The 18,098-nt window shown below is 42.4% G+C and overlaps 1 protein-coding gene across 1 annotated transcript in view; it reads right to left on the reverse strand.

Annotated features, from left to right (window-relative positions):
• The window catches only part of DNAH14 (dynein axonemal heavy chain 14), a gene marked incomplete at its 3' end in the record, with an annotated part of 442,814 nt that overhangs the window by 15,390 nt on the left and 409,326 nt on the right, over window positions 1-18,098 (reverse strand). The window contains exons 79-81 of the mRNA XM_082252323.1: window positions 14,329-14,528; window positions 12,426-12,607; window positions 4,030-4,226 (exon numbers count right to left, since the gene is read on the reverse strand). Coding sequence (XP_082108449.1) covers window positions 4,030-4,226; window positions 12,426-12,607; window positions 14,329-14,528 — 579 coding nt within the window. The remainder of the gene's footprint in view (window positions 1-4,029; window positions 4,227-12,425; window positions 12,608-14,328; window positions 14,529-18,098) is intronic.

Consider the following 18,098-nt stretch of genomic DNA (forward strand, 5'->3'; position numbering starts at 1 on the left):
GCAGGGGGCAATTCAGTTGTTGTTGGACAACAGTCTGTCCTCTCGACGAGTTAGGCTACATTCACACCTGAGCGTAGCGTTTTTCGCGCGTTTTTTACCGCGATTTTACAGCGATTTTTGCTGCGTTTTTTTACCGCGATTTTTACCGCGATTTTTGTGCAGGCATTTTTAGATTGAATAGAGATCAATGGAAAACGCCTGTAATCTGCCCAAAAAGAAGCTCATGTACTTTTTTGAGCGTTGGGCGTTTTGTATACAGCGTCAAAACGCTCAGATGTGAACAGGGGCCATTGAAATGAATAGGATTTGTCTTGTTGGGCGTTTTGAGAGCTGATCCTAGAGCAGAAAAACGCCCCAAAACGCCTAGATGTGAACGGAGCCTTACCATCAGACCCAAGGCTCGCATGCAATCGACCTTTGAGGCGGTTCCATTTGCTCAGTTATACAAGGCCTTTGCAAAAGGAGATTCTTGTAAAATGGAACAAGGATCCAAAGTCCTTGGATTCTTTGATTTGGTTGAGCCACAACACAAAATCTGCTCTGTTGTGGTGGATTCAGTCTCCAGCACTGTGCCAGGGCAAGTTCTTCCTTCCGTTGTTTTGGACGGTGGTAACCACTGACGCCAGCCATTCGGGCTGGGGAGGGGTGCTGGGGAAGCTCTGTGCCCAGGATACCTGGACGATGGAAGAGTCAAAACTTCCGATAAACGTTTTGGAGCTCAGAGCGATAAAGCTTTGTCTGAGTCATTGGATGACAGGTCTGCAAGGTTGTCCAGTTCGGATTCAATCAGACAATGCCACGGCTGTGGCTTACATCAAACACCAGGGGGGCACCAAGAGCGTCTTGGCGGGTAAGGAGGTGGCCGAGATTCTGGCCTGGACGGAAAGCTTGTTCCAGCTCTGTCTGCTGTACACATTCCAGGTGTGGAAAATTGGCATGCGGATTACCTGAGTCGTCAGGTGTTGGATCAAGGGGTCTTTCTGACTCTGTGATTCCTACACTCTTGAAGGCTAGGAAGTCTACTCCCAGGAAGATCTACCATCGTACGTGGAAATCGTACATTTCGGGGTGTAAATTGCTGAAGGTGCACCCTCGCTTGTTTTCAATTGCTAGGGTTTTGGCCTTTTTGCAGAAAGGGGTGAACAGCGGTTGGTTTTGGGTAATATCAAAGGCCAAGTTTCGGCTTTGGCAATACATTATCAACGCCCGTTAGCCACGCATTTCTTAATCTGGATTTTTATCCAGGGAGTGCTCCATATGGCTCCTCCGAGGCAATCCCCGTTACCTCCGTGGGATCTAAATCTGGTGTTATCTGTTCTTCTAAAGCCTCCTTTTGAAAAAATGTGGGAGATTTTGCTGCTTTCTTTGCCTCAGAAGGCTGCCTTCTTGGTGGTGATCACTTCTGCCCGCAGGGTATCTGTATTAGCGGCGTTTTCCTGCCGCTCACCTTATCTGGTGGTACACAGGGATAAGGTGGTACTTCGACCTGATCAGTCGTTCCTTCCTAAGGTGGTTTCTGATTTTCATCTAAATGAAGACATTGTGTTGCCTTCACCTTGCCCTAAACCTCAGCATCCTAAGGAGTATGCCTTGAATTCTTTGGATGTGGTTTGGGCGATCAGGGTTTATTTAGAGACCACTGAGTACTTTAGAAAATCAGACGCTCTTTTTGTCCTTACTGATGGACCTCGTAAGGGATAGCTGCGTCTGCTGTGACCATTCCCAGATGGATCAGGCAGACGGTGGTACAGGTTCATTCTACGAGAGCCCTGAGTACCTCTTGTGCTTTTTGCCATCAGGCGTCGGTGCTACAAGTTGCAATGCGACAACTTGGTTGTCTGTACACACGTTCACAAAATTCTACAAGGTAGATGTGTTGGCATCCATGGATGTTTCTTTTGGCCGCAAGGTTTTGCAGGCTGCAGTTTAAAAGAGAACTCTGTTTAGTTTCTCTATGAGGGTTAAATGTTTTCCGGGTGAGCTCAGTTGTTCCTGGTTGAGCACCATGTTACCTGGTTGGCTAAGTTTAGCCATTGGGGACTTAGGTTTGGTTTCTGCTTTGTTTCACACCCCTCATGATTATACTGCTTTGCGACATCCCTACGAGTCAAGAAGATAAGGAGCTGCGTCTGTCGAACAATAGAGAAAACTGGATTTTTGTAAGAACTTACCGTAAAATCCTTTTCTCTGAAGTTCGACAGACGCAGCTCCTTATCTTCATGACTCATAGTGTTATGCTCCTCCTATCAGGAATAGGCACTAGGCAGGAAAAAAGCTTAACCACACCTATGGGGGCTGTCTCTGCAGGCATAACCCCTCAGACTCTGCCATCGTCAACCAGTTTAGCTGCAAGCAGTGTTTAGAAGACAAAAAAACCCATACCTCAGAAGTAAACACTGCTTGCAACTAAACTGGTTGGTGATGGCAGAGTCTGAGGGGTTATGCCTGTAGAGACAGCCCCCATAGGTGTGGTTAAGCTTTTTTCCTGCCTAGTGCCTATTCCTGATAGGAGGAGCATAACCCTATGAGTCATGAAGATAAGGAGCTGCGTCTGTCGATGAACTTCAGAGAAAAGGATTTTACGGTAAGTTCTTACAAAAATCCAGTTATTACATAAGCCCAATAAAAAAAAAAAAAAAGGATTTTTAATACAGAAATGTTGGCTTACCGAAAAGTATGCCCATGTACAGTATAGTATGCACTCAATACTTGGTTAGGGCTCTCTTTTTTTTTTTTTTTTAATGAATTACTGCATGAATGCGGCGTGGCATGGAGCCAATCAGTCTGTGGCACTGCTGAGCTGTTATGGAAGCCCAGCTTTCTTTGATAGTGGCTTTAAGCTCATCTGCATTGTTTGTCTGGTGTTTCATCTTCCTCTTGGCAATACCCCACAGATTCTCAATGGGGTTTAGGGTTAGGTCTGGCGAGTTTTCTGGCCAATCAAGCACAGTGATACCATGATCATTAAACCAGGTATTGGTACTTTTGGGAGTGTGGGCAGGTGCCAAGTCCTGCTGGAAAATGAAATCAGCATCTCCATATAAAGCTGGTCAGCAGAGGGAACCATGAAGTGCTTTAGAATTTCCTGGTAGAGGGCTATGCTGACTTTGGACTTGATAAAACACAGTGGACCAACACCAGCAGATGACATGGCCCCCCAAATCATCACTGACTGTGTAATTAATCTAAATAAAACACAAGTTTCACTTTTTTTAACTGAATTACTGAAATAAATTAACTTTTTGATGATATTCTCATTTTATGAGATGTACCTGTAGTTCACTGCTATCTAAGTGAACCCTTTTTTTATCATCAGCAACTGAGGGCATACATTAGTAATCACCCACACTTTTTAAAGAATACAAATAGACATGACCCAAATCTAACATTAAGCCTCCCTCTAAACTACAGCAAGGGTCTGGCCCTCCAGCTGTTGCGGGACCACAAGTCCTAATGGCTCATAAGACTTGAATTCTGCATTAGCTGGAGGGCCACAGGTTAAGAACCAATGCTCTATACAGAGTGTACCAACATTATTTTCTTCTTTTCCTGTAGAAAAAAACAACATTGTTTGTTTTTTTTGTTTTTTTTGTTTTTTTTATACACCCTCTTGAAATTATCACCAGCCTTGTAACATTCTTAAAGGGGTTGCTTCTGGAGGTTCAGTTCCTACTGTCGTAGGCCTGCCCCTAGAACTACATCTCCCAAGCCCTTTCTGTACACATCTTGGCAGTCAAGGCATCCGCATTTTCTTGGGGTTAGGTTGAGTCCAGTTGGCTGGGCTGACAACACTTCTTGGGATTTCACAACACTGTCAGCTTGCTACAGGAGCTCACCACATTTTTGAGAGGCTCAACAGGTTTTTTTTTTCTGTACTTGAAGCATAAATAAGAAAAAAACACGGGAAACTATGCATGTGTTGCAGCATTGTACTAAATATTTTTCCTTTACCAAGAAATATGCTTTAAATAAAACCTCCTAACAGTGAACATTGTAAAAACAAAGCTTGATGAATCTGCTCGCACTTACCTGCCACAGCTCAGGCACCTTGAGGTTGCCCAGGGAGTTATAGAGCTCCTCCAGGACCCTATTCAGTATAATTTCTCCCCGCACAGCCTGCTGCAGAGCATTGAGTGAGCTGTGCATGACTGACAGTAGATGATTAAACCGATCAATCTCCTGGTGGAGAACAGTGAGTAGAGCTGAATTCACCAGAGGGTCATAACCTGCAAACACAAACCCAAAAACTGTTATTACAGGAAATATCCAGTTCTCATGATTTACTCAATGTTTTTAATACTGTCAGTTGAGGAACAGAGTATAGATTTTTTGGAGTTTCTCACTCTGGACTGCATTTTGGCTTCTGAATATCACTAAGGGCCGTCACTGCAAAAGTTTGTGACACAAGGATTTTGTACATTCATTTGTTTAGAGTAGGTAGAATGATGTTTTGACACAGAGATAATCATATCTGAAAATCAAAAAAACAAGTAATTTACCTTAAAACCTCAATTGAACCCCTAACTCTAAATGATATGCCTTTATACAAAATCTCAACTTCCAAAACTCTAACCCTCAATTCAATCCCTAAACCTTCAACTCAATCCCTACACCCAACTCTGATTTTGCACAATGCCTAGGCAGTAACAGGTTCATTTAGCTGCCGGCCATTCTATCTGCATATGCTCATTTTATCTTTGCTTCATGGCACTAAAGCCCTGTACACACGATCAGAATATTGTGCAAAAAATACCGCTTTCAAAGCGATTGTGTGATAATCTGATTGTTAGTACATAGCTTTCATCTACACGAAAATTTTTCTTGTATAACACCAGATTTTACAATTTTTGTATAATCAGGACACAGTTTTTGTCCGAAAACACAATACAAATACATTATATCACTTCTGAATACTTATTCTGTCATACGAGAATTTGTGTACTTTAGTAACCTTTTTGTTTTCTATATGCAGACTAGAATAAAAAAAAAAAAAAAACCAACAATCATTCGCCCGGTAATCTTATTGTGTGTATTAGGCCTAAGTTTGGCTGTTCAGAATAAAGAGAAAAAAAAGTACACAGTGCATCCAGGTATGAGGGAGCATGTGACTCACTCCCATTACCCTCACATGACAACGCTGCCGTTTAATGACTGTCTGCTCATGCACCCAGGACCATCACATGAGAGCGTCTAAGACCTTACACAGAGCTTAACTCTGCTGCTAGTGGCCAAATAGAGCAGAGAAGGTGAATATGTGATTCTAGGGAGAGTGGCACTTATAGTGCACCTGAGCCAAGATTATAGGCACTCTTATTTTTGTTTTACATAATCTTAAACAAGTCATCCCTGACCTCTCTAGCTGCTTGTACTGTGAAGTAATTCATCCCCAAAGACCACAATACTATAAAGTCATAACAGCCTATAAAATACCTATTGTGTGTCTTTGTGATGTGATTTCAGTGTGTCTGTTGTAAACTTTGAAGATGAATTTCTCCACAAGGACTATAGCTAGAGATGTGAATGAGGGCTTGTATTTAAGTGCTTTTACTGCTTGTTCGGAATAGGTGACAATCTGAATGGAATTTAAGTGAATCAAGGCAACCTACAATTACCAGTTTCTATCAAGACTGCAAAATAATGTACACTGTTGAATAAAGGCTGCCATAATAAGTTTCATGTGACCCAAAGTCCTGTTATAGTGGGTTGCCAGCTGACAAAGTAGAGATGCTCCAGGCTTTGGAAGGATCCCGACCATATTGTTGGGATCCACCCAGCTGCCTGATTGGCAGATGGCTCCAGTTCTCAGCACACGGCTAACAGCGAAATCCCGCTGTGCCTGCGCCTCTCCAGCCCAATGCTTCAGTGAGTGTTCAAAGGGCGGAGCAGAGAGAACAGACTGACAGTCACTGCTTTGTGTTCCGATTGGAACAAGAACTGAGTGATCGCTAGTCATGTGATAACTTATTTCTTGGGCTTAGAACTGATGTGGGGCAGCTGTAGTATCAGACCAATTCTGCAGCATAGAGGTGAATATAGATGTTTGTTTTTCTTTTTATATACCCCATATATCTCTTATCCTCTTCACATAAATGTTGGTGCCAAAATACAACACACCAAGAGATCATTGTTGTACAACCTACACTAAAAGATCTGACCTACATGCAACTCTTTCATTGCTAGTATTGGCAGGTGGAAAATAGAACAAGAGATAAATACAATCCTATTTGTCTCTGTGCCAAGGTTGTCTCTTCACAGAATAGGGAAAGAGGAGTGATACAAATGTAGCAGATAATCAAGGTGCAGGTAGATGTTCAGATGACAATGAAGTAGAAAATAAAAAGTTTGTATATAGTAACAGCTGGCTAGCTTACATTGGCCAGCAGATGGTAATATTGCTACATGTACTGGCATGTTGACACATGAAGGTGAATTCAAGTGTACCAGTCATAAAAGGAACAGGAAAACTGTCATTGCTGACCTCCTTCAGAAATGCTATTTTCTGCCAGATATATAATAAAACTCTAATTTCTAAAATACTAAAATACTGACTGTATTTAATTCAGGGAATAAGTATGTTTTAGAATACATATGTGTATGTTATTCAGGAAAACCCCAAGTTCCTATGTGCATACTAGTTCTGCGTCAGTGACTCAAAGTATTGACTCCAAAGGGCCAGCATGAGAGTCAGCGGGAGAGATGATGAATCAGTGCAATCCCTTTCAGCCATAAACCATTGATGAAGGCCGTTCCTGAGTTGAATTGACAGTGTCAAAAATCAGAAAAATTTGCACCAGCACATTGTTGTAGCAAATAAAGAAAAACCATTTATTCGCCAGCACATACATAATGTGTGTGATGGTTTTAGCAGCAGTGACAGGTGAACATAACAACAGGGATTAAATATCCAGCCTGACCAGTCACCAATCCCCTGTGATGATTACTCAGGCCGGGTATTTAATCCTTCTTGTTGTTATATTCCTTAGTCACTGCTGCCTGAGGAAGGGGTTCTCAGTGCCCCTGAAAGGTCTCCTGTGGTGGCAAATAAAAGTTTACCTTTATTTTACAACAATGGTGTCCAGAAGTAAAGATCACATCATAGCATCCCACATATCCACATATATCTATAAGGACAGGTTTCCATTAAGTGAGGCATACAGCCAGTGGCGGCCCATCCATTGGGGGCGCAGGGGCGCTGCCCCCTCCCCTAATCTACATGCAGGGCGCCAGAGCATGGATTCCAATGGGTTTATTTTTTTTGAAGCACGTGATTAGAGCCAGAGGCTCAAATAGGCTTTAAAAAAAGGGTGGGCTCGGGGCGCAGAGCACTGCACCCTGAGCCAACCCAGTTGTGTGACAATAGCAAATGAATATTCACTATTGTCACACGGATTCTCCTCGTGGCCAATCAGGAAGCGGGTCCTGAGACCCGTTTTCCAGTTGGCCGAAAGGAGAAGCCATGCTATTAGCCAAAGAGGAGGAGGAGGAGACGCAGGGGACACAGGGGAAGCTGCTGCTGCTGCCTGCTCTCCACATGTCAGTCCAGGGTGAGTGGGCCAGCGACCGGGGGGTATGGTGTGAGGGGGCTGGAGCTGGTGTGGTCCGGGGGGGAGGGGGGCATGGTATGCGGGCTAGAGCTGGTGTGGTCCGGGGGGGTAGAGGGGTATGGTGTGGCCTGTCTCGCGCCCCCCCGCCCGTGGAGCCGCCACTACATACATCCAAGGATAATAAAGCACAGATACACAAATGTTTAGCAGTGGTGACATTCATCTAATTCAGTGTCACAAAGGGCAAAGTGTGGTGGAGAAATCAAAACTAACAATCAGAAATCATCTTTTAATGATCTAAATGAATTCAACTGAAAATCTGATTTGTTAGTATGTATCACTGCTTTTTTAACACTTCACAGACATATTCATTTACATATTGACCCATTACATATAGAGGTTCTAGTTCTCTGCTTGGCATTGCTGCACACAGTGACTGTGCTTTACTGCTCCTCTCTTTCTCAGTGCAAGTTTAATTACAAACAACAGGCCATCTAAAAAGCTCAGTGGATTTATATCAGCAGTGGCGCTTATCACTTTCCTTTATATCCATATAATCACTAGAATTTTAAATCAGTGCAATTGTAGGGCTCCATGCAAATAGCGTTTTTTTTTAAGCTAAGAAATGCTGGCAATAGCTTTTTGTAGTAGCGTTTTAGGAGCGTTTAGGAATGTTATAGCTTTATTAGCATTTTTGTGGTTCCTTTAACCACTTCCCACCCAAGGACGTGCACGTACGTCCTTGGGTTTCAGTTGTTATACCGGGATGATGCCTGCACCTATTGGCATCATCCCGGTACCATTATTTTCAGCCGGCGATTCTGTAGAAGGCAGAAGTGATCTGAGTGGCTACTTAGCCACTCAATCACTTCTGCGGGTGGTGGAAGGGGGTCCCACCCCCTCCCGCCGCCTATCCCGGGCTCTCTGGACCCATCGCAGAGGCCGGGAGCGATGTGGCCAGCGGCGATGGCTGCCCTTGGACAGAGAGAGAGGAACTGATGTCCTTCCCCTCTCTCTGTAACCCTGGAAACTGGGAGCGACAAGTATTCCTCACTTCCCATTCCGTCTTTTTGTTTACCTGGCCACCAGCGGCCAGAGAAGCAGCCGACCTTACTGATCTCGTTCCGATCGGCAGCATTGGGAGCAAGAGGAGAGATTTGGGGTCTAACAGAGATTTGGGGTCTATTTGTTGAAAATGACTTAGAACCCCCAAACATTGGGATGTACTTAGAAATGACCCCATTTTGGGTACCGTTTTACCTGTACGACCCTCGGTCACTTTCAGAGGTGCACCTGCATTAAGAGGACAATTAGCTCCCAATGTACCGGATGAACCAATTAAACCAAAAAAATTTTTTGCTGATCTTATTGGTTTTTATCCCTGCCGGAAGTGCAGAGTGTGCGAATATAATTGTGATAAAAGAAGGAAATTTACATCCTTTCAATCTTCTGTCACAGGGAGTCTTCACCATATCAAATTTTTCGCCACTTGCATAACTACTCATATTGTTTATTTGTTAACGTGCCCCTGTAAAAAGCAGTACGTGGGACGCACTATAAGGTCCTTTAATGTGCGTGTTAATGAACATATTACGAGCATTCTCACAGGCAAGGATAAGCATACTGTAGGTAAACATTACCTTCTTTATCACCATAAAGATCCCACTGGCACTTTATTTCAGGTCATAGACCAGTATGTACCTCCCTGGAGGGGTGGCTCAAAAATTCGTGGTGTCTCTAGGAGAGAGACATACTGGATCTATACTTTGAAGTCCTACCATCCTTTTGGGTTGAATATAGAGTGGGATATAAACGCCTTTATAAACACAGCTTAGCGTACTAAATATCCCATTCCCATCTGCCTTTCTGGCTATTTTTAGCCTTATATGTTCCCTTTATCCTCATTCGTTCTTTTATGTGATTTTATTATTTTTATTCACGATATTTTTTAAAATATTTTTATTATATTTGTCTTTTGGCTGTATACATCATGTAGTTATGTAATAAAAATATTTTTTGTTATAGATATCCTGTATTAAGGGTCACCTAATATGGAGATAGACTATGGACTGTATATAGACAAAATTTGTTATTATGTCCCTTCAACTGTGGACAATTGACATTTTTGTTTTTTTCAATATACTGGTTTCTCAATAAATGAGCCCACTATGTTGATATATTATGGTTTAGATAACTAAACCGATTTTTTCCTCTCCCCTTTTTTGTTGGCGCTGTTTAACTATAACGTCATCTTTTTATTCTCCCCCGTTTTTTGTTCTCTTATTGGCGATATTCACTACTCGCTGAATCGGCCAATCTGAGCTGTCTCCATTTCTGTTTTGTTGACCTGGTGCATTGATATGCTCCAACTTCCGGTAAAGCGGTCCGCCTTGCCGTGCTGACATCACTTCCGCCCAATCCCGGATGTGATGTCGGCATATCCGGTCTTACACTTCAGATGGAGGCTTGGGGTTGATGATGGTTAAAGGCCGTCCCCCCTCGATGTTTTGACGCTGACATCGCTTCCGCCTATTCCCGGATGTGATGTCAGCACTTCCTGTCTTACAATTCATAAAGAGGCTTGGGATGTACGATGGCTAATGCCATCCCCTCCAGGCATTTCATCACTTCCTGTTTCCCCTTATGATTTAATAGACTTCATTTTTGGCGCTATACCATAGTGAGGCTTGGAACACACGCCGGTTTTACTTCCGGTTTCCATGCAGTCCACCGCCTACTTCCTACAGGTGTACCCAATTAATTCTACCTCTATATATATATGAACACTGGCTACCTGCTGACTTTATCTTTTGAAAAAGGCATTTATGCCGAAACATGTAAAGAGGACTTGGTCAGCCCAGCTGTTTTACATCTTATATGCCTGTCTTTCACGGATGTCTGTAAGTGTATCAGCTTTATTGTTATTAAATTGATTTTAGCAATATTACGCTATATGTCCCTCCATTTTTTTCGGTTTTACCACCCACCATGTGGAAGGGGAATCTCTGAACTATTCCATCTACCGGAGATTTGCATGGTTGCCGTTGGAATCGGTGAAAAATCTGTGGGGACACTCCATCATTTTTAAGCCTGTTTGACTCCTACACTATATGGTGTTTTGGGGTCCCATCCATCTGGTGAGCGCAATATATTTCTACCTTCACTGGTGACGGGATTTGCTGCACTTATATATGATTTGCACCATTATATATTGGACTTTTTCTCACCATCAATTGTTTACGTTACTTGTGGAATGTTTCCTGCGATTGGACAATTTATTTTGTTGGGAATTTTTTTCTTCTAGCGCTGCACATATTTTTGTATTTATTGATTTATCACCCTCCTTAGTTCAGTGATTGATGTCAGCTGCTTACATTTTTTAAGTTAGCGCAATAATCTCTATTTTATTCTATATATATATATATTTTTTTAGCAGAGACCCTATAGAACAAAATGGTGTGTGTTGCAATATTATATGTCACACAGCAATTTTTCAAACACAATTTTTTGGGGGAAAAAACAGCATTCGCAAATTTAAAAAAAAAGCTAGCTCAATTTTTTTGTATAATGTGAAAGATGATGATATGTCAAGTAAATAGATACCTAACATGTCATGTTTTAAAATTGTGTCTGCCCATGGAATAGCGGCAAACTACGGTGCTTACAATTCTCCATAGGCGATGCTTTAAATGCCTTTACAGGTTACCAGTTTAGAGTGGCCCCACACACCATTGTGTTCTATAGGGTCTCTGCAAAAAAAAAATATATATATATAATGTTTGGGATTTATAAGTAATTTTCTAGCATTTTTACACGTAGGAGCAAAGTGTCAGAATAGGCTTGGGAAGAAGGTGGTTAAAAAAAAAAAAAAAAAGCTTAAAAAACCCTGTTTAGAGTGTTTAGCAACGTTTTCTTCTGCTGGAAAAATGCTCCAAGAAACTACAAAAACATTTTTTTTTTCCTGCTACAAGACGCTGAAGCTAAAAAAACACTAATAGACTAAGGTCTCTTTCACACGGGCGATCCGATCAGATCCGCCTGTCAGTTTTTTAGGCAGATCTGATTGGATCCTCCATGCAGCTCTATGGGGCAGCGGATGTCAGTGGAGACACCTCCGCTGACACCCGCTGCCATCCTTATCCGATCCTGTCCGTGAAATCCGGACGGATGGAAACCCTATTTTTCCAAACGTTCAGGGATCGGATCGGATGAGAGCGGACAGGCGGTCCGCTCTCATCCGATCCCCCATAGAGAGCAGCGGGAGCTGTGACACGGAGCTGACATCCGCCGGCTCAGCGGGGATCGGCGGATCGATCCCTGCTAAAGCTTCTAAGAGCAGAAAAAAATACTAATAACTGCTTCTAGAAGCAGAAAAAAAGGCTAGTATGCATGGAGCCTAAGCGTCACATCAAAAATGACTTTTAGCCTAACTTCACACTTAGGCCGTTTCAGCTGAACTCGCACAAATTCAAGCCGGCATTTCAGTCCGACTTCGATGGTGATTTCACAGATATGTATTGCGGGTTCCTTCACAGATGTCTATTGAGATCGCCCCCTGAGGTCGCCCAAAGTAGTACAGAAAATACCTTTGGGAATCTGTGTGGAGCCGCAAAGTTGGCATCGCGCCAATTCGGACAGTCCCATTGCCGGCAATTGGCTCTGTTTTGACATGCGATTTGACATGTCAAATCGGACCAATGTGAACGTGAGCTTAGTTTCAGAGCGGGCTCACTGAAAATACATGCCACTTTCCCCTCTAAACCCCTTTAGCTCTATCTAGTAAGTGCTATTGGGGGAGAGAAGAAGGGCAATACCCTAAGCCCAGCATGGGCAATGCATTGGTTTGTTTTAAACAAAAGGGACTAAAGTTGAATATCATACCTTCCATTGATTTCACAAGTCTTTCCCAAGCAGGATCAGTAAACAAGCTGCTGAGAGTGGTGGTCTTGTCTGATGTAGCTGCTGACTTGTCCTGCTCTGTCCTTCCTTCCACTGTAACTGGCAGTCTGCTGAGGATACTGGAGGCCAAGTGCAGAACAATCTCATCCCGGCTGCTGTCACCTCTGCTGGAAAATGAACACCATTAACCAGCTGATACCAAATCTCAACAACGGATATATAAACTCAAATGACGCCAATTCCCATCACCTTAAAGTTGAACTCCAGAATAGACAAATACACCAATTCACCATAAGATTATGATCACCCACCAAAATAAATCTTGGGTATGTTCCCCTTCTGCCACAAAAACAAACTCTGGCCCACCCAGGCATGGACTCCACTAGACCACCGCTTGCTTTCTTCCCATACTGCATTGATGATCACGTGCCCATTGTAGGTACTTTTGGTTGTGGTCACTCTGACTGTTCGTGGCTTTGCAGCCACATACACAACAAACTGCAGTATTCTGACATCGTTCTATCGAAAGCAGCATTACATTTTATTTGAGCTTCAGTAGCTCCTCTATTGGATTGGACTACATAGGCCAGCTCACATGAATCAGTAAACCTTGGCTGCCCATCACCCTGCTGCTGCTTTTCCTTCCTTTGACCCATTTTGGGGGGTCCTGACCAATGCAGACTGGGAACATCCCATGAGAGCTGCAGTTTTACAGATGCCCTGACCCCATTGTCTATCCATTACAATTCGGCCCTTTTCAAAGTCTCTCAAATCCTTATACTTGCCCATTTTTTTCTCCTTTCAACACCTCAACTTCAGGGACAACACATTCGCGTGCTGCCTAATACATCCAACCCACTTTCAGGTGGCATTGTAACAAGATAATCAACGTTATTCACTTTACCTGTAAGAGGTCATAAGGTTATGGCTGATTGGTTTTTTGTCTAAATACAAGAGTTTTGTGTTCTTACTTGGATCCTGGAGTGATTTGTGTATTTCTTCCAGATCTGTGCAGTAATCCAGTGTGAAAATGAACCCTCTCTACAGGAGCTTGCTGTAATAAAGACCAGTTACTGCTGCTCTCTTTCCTTGTGCAGGGTAACTGGTCTTGTCTCTGCCCCCTCCTGCAGTTTTCTGCAGGTCGCCTGTAGTGGGAGGAGTCTTCTGTGCCCCGTCCCACAGCTCTGCTCTCTGCAGCTTTTTTTATTGTTGCTCTATAGCTTATGAACTGTAATGAAGTATATCCCAAATCCTGCAGAAAACTTCACTACAGGGGTGCCCCATTCTCTGAACTTCCAGCACGGAGGGGGTTAATATCTTTGGGCTGAGCTTCTGTGAAAATAGCTTCTGATAAGGACCCACCCCCCTCCTCGCTCCTCCATTAAGAAACCTTCTTTGATTACTTTTACCGCATGTAACAATCTGTAAATGCTGCAGAGAATCCTGTGACCCATCAGACTCCCCCATTCCTAAATCATATAACAGTAATTGTTTAGCCCATGTACGTCCAATCCCAACATTTTCTTGGCACCGGTGCAGCATCCAGCCCCGCTGCCTGTAGCTGGTCAAAATATATGGCAGGCTAAAATATGCTGCGGATAGAATGGACTGTACCAAGTGGTACTTGCATTAATGGCTTTATGCGATCAGGGTTGAATGTCCAGAACGCAGCTATTCCTTAACCTCCTCCTTAACCAGAGCAATTACTTGGATGATGCCAGTGCTGGCCTTTTGTTTCTTTCATTTTTGGGACTTACTGCAATATGATCCCTCTCTACTTTACTTGAATTGTTTTTATTGCTGTCTTGCCATAGACAACAAAGAAGTTTCCCATTTACAGAATAGAGTCATGTATTATACTAGTCAGCCTTTAGTGAATACGAACCTAACAGTTATATATTCTGCGCTGATTCTCGGCTGCATACTGACGATGGTGTCTGTGAAGAGCTGTGCCTGAGAAGTGAGGAATGCTCTGTCTGCGTCGGGGTGCATCCCGAATATCTGAGGGGTGTCTGTATCCGGGAGAGAGCTGATATAATCTCGGCATTCCCATAGTGTGGTATTATCCGCTATGGTCCGGTATACCTGGAAACAGACACGTCTGTTAAAGTATATATAAACCCAATCAATCTTGTAGAAGCTTTAACGTGTAATGTCATTTTAAAAGTAATTTTCAATATTTGTTAACCTGCAACTTTCATTAAAATAATCCCTAGTGATCCTGCCATGAAGGTCCTTGTTCAAGTACCTCGTGTTATTCTCTGTCCCTGTCTCCTAATCATGCTCCTGCATGGTTACCTTGTCACATGGGCATTCAATGCTACAAGTGGCCGTTTCAATATAATCTACAGGCATGGCCAGTCATTGTCACCATCAGGAAACCCTAACTGAGAAATGTCCCTGAGACACTGCTGGAGTGCATGTATACAGAAAGATGAAAAAAAGGTGAAAACAAGAATATTACTAAAAATGTCAATTTTATATTATTAATATAAATGTCTTTCAATTAGGGTTTACATTAACAGTATGCACATTATGACCTGAACCGGACCAGAAGGATTATCTTTATTATTAATATTATTTTGACGAGCATGGCATTTCTATGTCCAGCATGTTCACAATAAATTTTACTTATTTACTACATTTATTTAATATTTGTATTATTATTATTATTTTATTATTAGGCTTGGTTCAGCCTCAATTTCCCTGCATTTTTTTAAAGGAGTCCTGTGCAGTTTTGTTCACCAGCTTAGGTGCGATTCAGGTGTGAATTTTACTTAAAATTGCACTTGAACCGGACTAAAAATGCACAGGACTCTTTTTAAAAATGAACCGCAGCAACCGCAGATATATGAACTGGCTCCATAGAGAAGGCTGCCACTTCATATGTCATGCAAATTAGATGCGGTTAACCACTTTGCCGCTGCTCACTAGAGCTCTACTGCGGCAAAGTGGCTCTTGTAGGTCTGACGACGTAGACCTACGTCGGTAGACACTCCCCCTTCTCGGCGGCGCGCGCGCGCGCCGCCGGAGTCTCGCTCCCGCTGTATTCAGTCACAGCGGGAGACGTGCCAGGGGAGGAGCGGCGGGGATCGCCGCTGCTCTTCTCCGATCGTCGGGGAATCGAGTCTGGAGATCCGCCCGCTTGTGTAAACAAAGCGGGCGGATCTCCGAAGTGACAGGCAGGGTCAGTTTGCAGGGTTCAGCATAGCTGAACCCAGGATCTGTCCTTGTGTCACACAGTCACCTCCCCCCACACACGTTAGTAAGCACCAGGCATACATTAACCCCTCCCTCTCCAATAAAATTAACCCCTTCCCTGCCAGTGTCATTTTTACAGTAACAGTGCATATTTATAGCACTGATTACTGCAGTAATGTCACTGGTACCCCCAAAAGTGTCAAAAATGTCAGTCAAGGGTCCGATCTGTCCGCCGCAATGTCGCAGTCCCGCAAAAAAAAAAATCGCAGATCGCCGCCATTACTCGTTTAAAAAAAAACACCAAAAATGACAGAAATCTTTCCCTTAGTTAGTAAACGCAATAACTTTTGTGCAAACCAATCAAAATACGCCTATTGCGATTTTTTTTTTACCAAAAATATGTAGCAGAAAACAAATTGGCCTAAAATGATAAAAAATTTTGATTTTTAAATTTTTTTGGGGGGGGGGAATTTCATATAAAAAAATGTGAAAAATATTGTTATTTTTTCAAAATTGTCGCTCTTTTTTGTTTATAGCGCAAAAAGTAAAAATCGCACAGGTGATCAAATACCCCCAAAAGAAAGCTCTGTTTGTGGGAAAAAAAGGACGTAAATTTTGTTTGGGTACGGCGTCGCATGACCGCGCAATTGTCAGTTAAATTCGCACAGTGCCGAATCGCAAAAAGTGTCCCAGACGTAAGACAGCAAAATCCTCCGGTGGTAAAGTGGTTAAAAATGCATCCAATTCACATATATAACAAGGCCATATTATTACTATTACTATAATTATTATTACGACATGCGTATTCTATGTCCAGCATGTTCACAAAATATTTATCTAACATTGTCTAAAAACATGCAGAATATTTTAAATAAACAGTAAACAATAAAAACATAAAACAAATATTTTTTTTAAATTAGTCGATTATCAACAGTTGTTACAATGCAATGTTATTATATACTATTTAACTTTTTTAGTCTAAATATGTTTTTTTAAATACAGAAAATGGGCCACACATTTGATTATCATTTAGAAATTTACAAAGTGCAGAAATGTCAGGAAATCTGAAAATATAACTTTTAGGTTATAACAATGCAAAGATTTTAGTCTGCAATGATAAAGTATTATTGTACATTAAATCATCAGGTAAAAAGCCTGTGTTCTATACCCTGAATTAAATGCTTTAAAGAATGGTTTCAAGAAACAAAAATGTTTTGAGAAATAATAAAGTGGAGATGCCGGGGATTGAACCCGGGGCCTCATACATGCAAAGCATGCGCTCTACCACTGAGCTACATCCCCTACTGGTTATCTGTAGCAGCAGAAAAGGAATAGAGTCTGAACAGAGAACAATGACTCACTTCATTCACAGAGGAATTACGTCACCATGGTTGACAGCATGCAGTATAAAAGACCTGAGCTGAGACAAGCACAAATCTGTCAATCCTTATCACTATTTCAAAGTGAGTGTGACCTTCGTGTTACTAAGAAAATGGAGTTTATTACCAATGCATTGTCCTGAGAATGCCATCATACATTCATCCTGCTTTTTCTTTATGTTTCCATTTCTTATTTACAGTATTCCTCTTTATTATGCTACTATGTACAGTGTGTGTTAATTTTATATTTTTATACTACAGTAAACAACCGTTATATCACGGTTCAGTTTTTGCGGTTTATTGGATTTTTTTCTGTAAGACCTATTAATATTATTTTACTAATTAAATCATTATTAATTAAAAATCTTTGTGTTTTCCATAGCTCTTGCTATGTCTCTCAGTATCTTTTATGTGTTTAAATGAGTTTCTATTGTTTTAAAAGTGTGTTTAAAGACCTTAAAATGCTTTTAAAAGTACAGTGAAATACCGCGACTGCTCTGCCCCCCTGCGACGGACCTGGACACCAATCCCCCCTACTGATCCTGGACCCCATCTTCTCCCTACCTTCCCCTTTTCCGCTTCTTTCTACTTTCTTTTCCTTCCTTTCCTATTTCTTTCTATACCCCTCTTTTCCTTTGTGTTGCTCTGTCACCCGACAGACCTGGTCCCCTGGGGACCTTTCTAAAACTTGTTAGCACCGCTTACTGCGGCCACATTGTTATTCATTGTTATATTTTGCATTTGACATGTCCCTGCGGTCGTTTTGATGTCCCAGGGCCGGTTGTGTGGCTGTGGGTTGGGGCCTGGGCAGTCGCCCCCCCCCCTCTGTTTGGTGCAGTGTGTTCCCTTTTTGGGGCGCCGGGGGGGGGGGGCCTGGGCCTGACTCGGATCGCCTCGGTATGGGATATAGTAGGCTATATGTTGCTTAGCGGGATGTGCTCTTGTTACGTGTTCCCTCGGGGGCTGCGTCCCTTCATCTCTTTCTCACATTATGTTGTTATGTTTCATGACAGATGCTATTCCATTGTTTTCTTATGTATGTTTAACTTGCACTTAAACCAAATAAACATCTATT

This window comes from Pelophylax lessonae, assembly GCF_965119305.1.
Source record: "Pelophylax lessonae genome assembly, chromosome: 3".
In the NCBI taxonomy this organism is placed as follows: domain Eukaryota; kingdom Metazoa; phylum Chordata; class Amphibia; order Anura; family Ranidae; genus Pelophylax; species Pelophylax lessonae.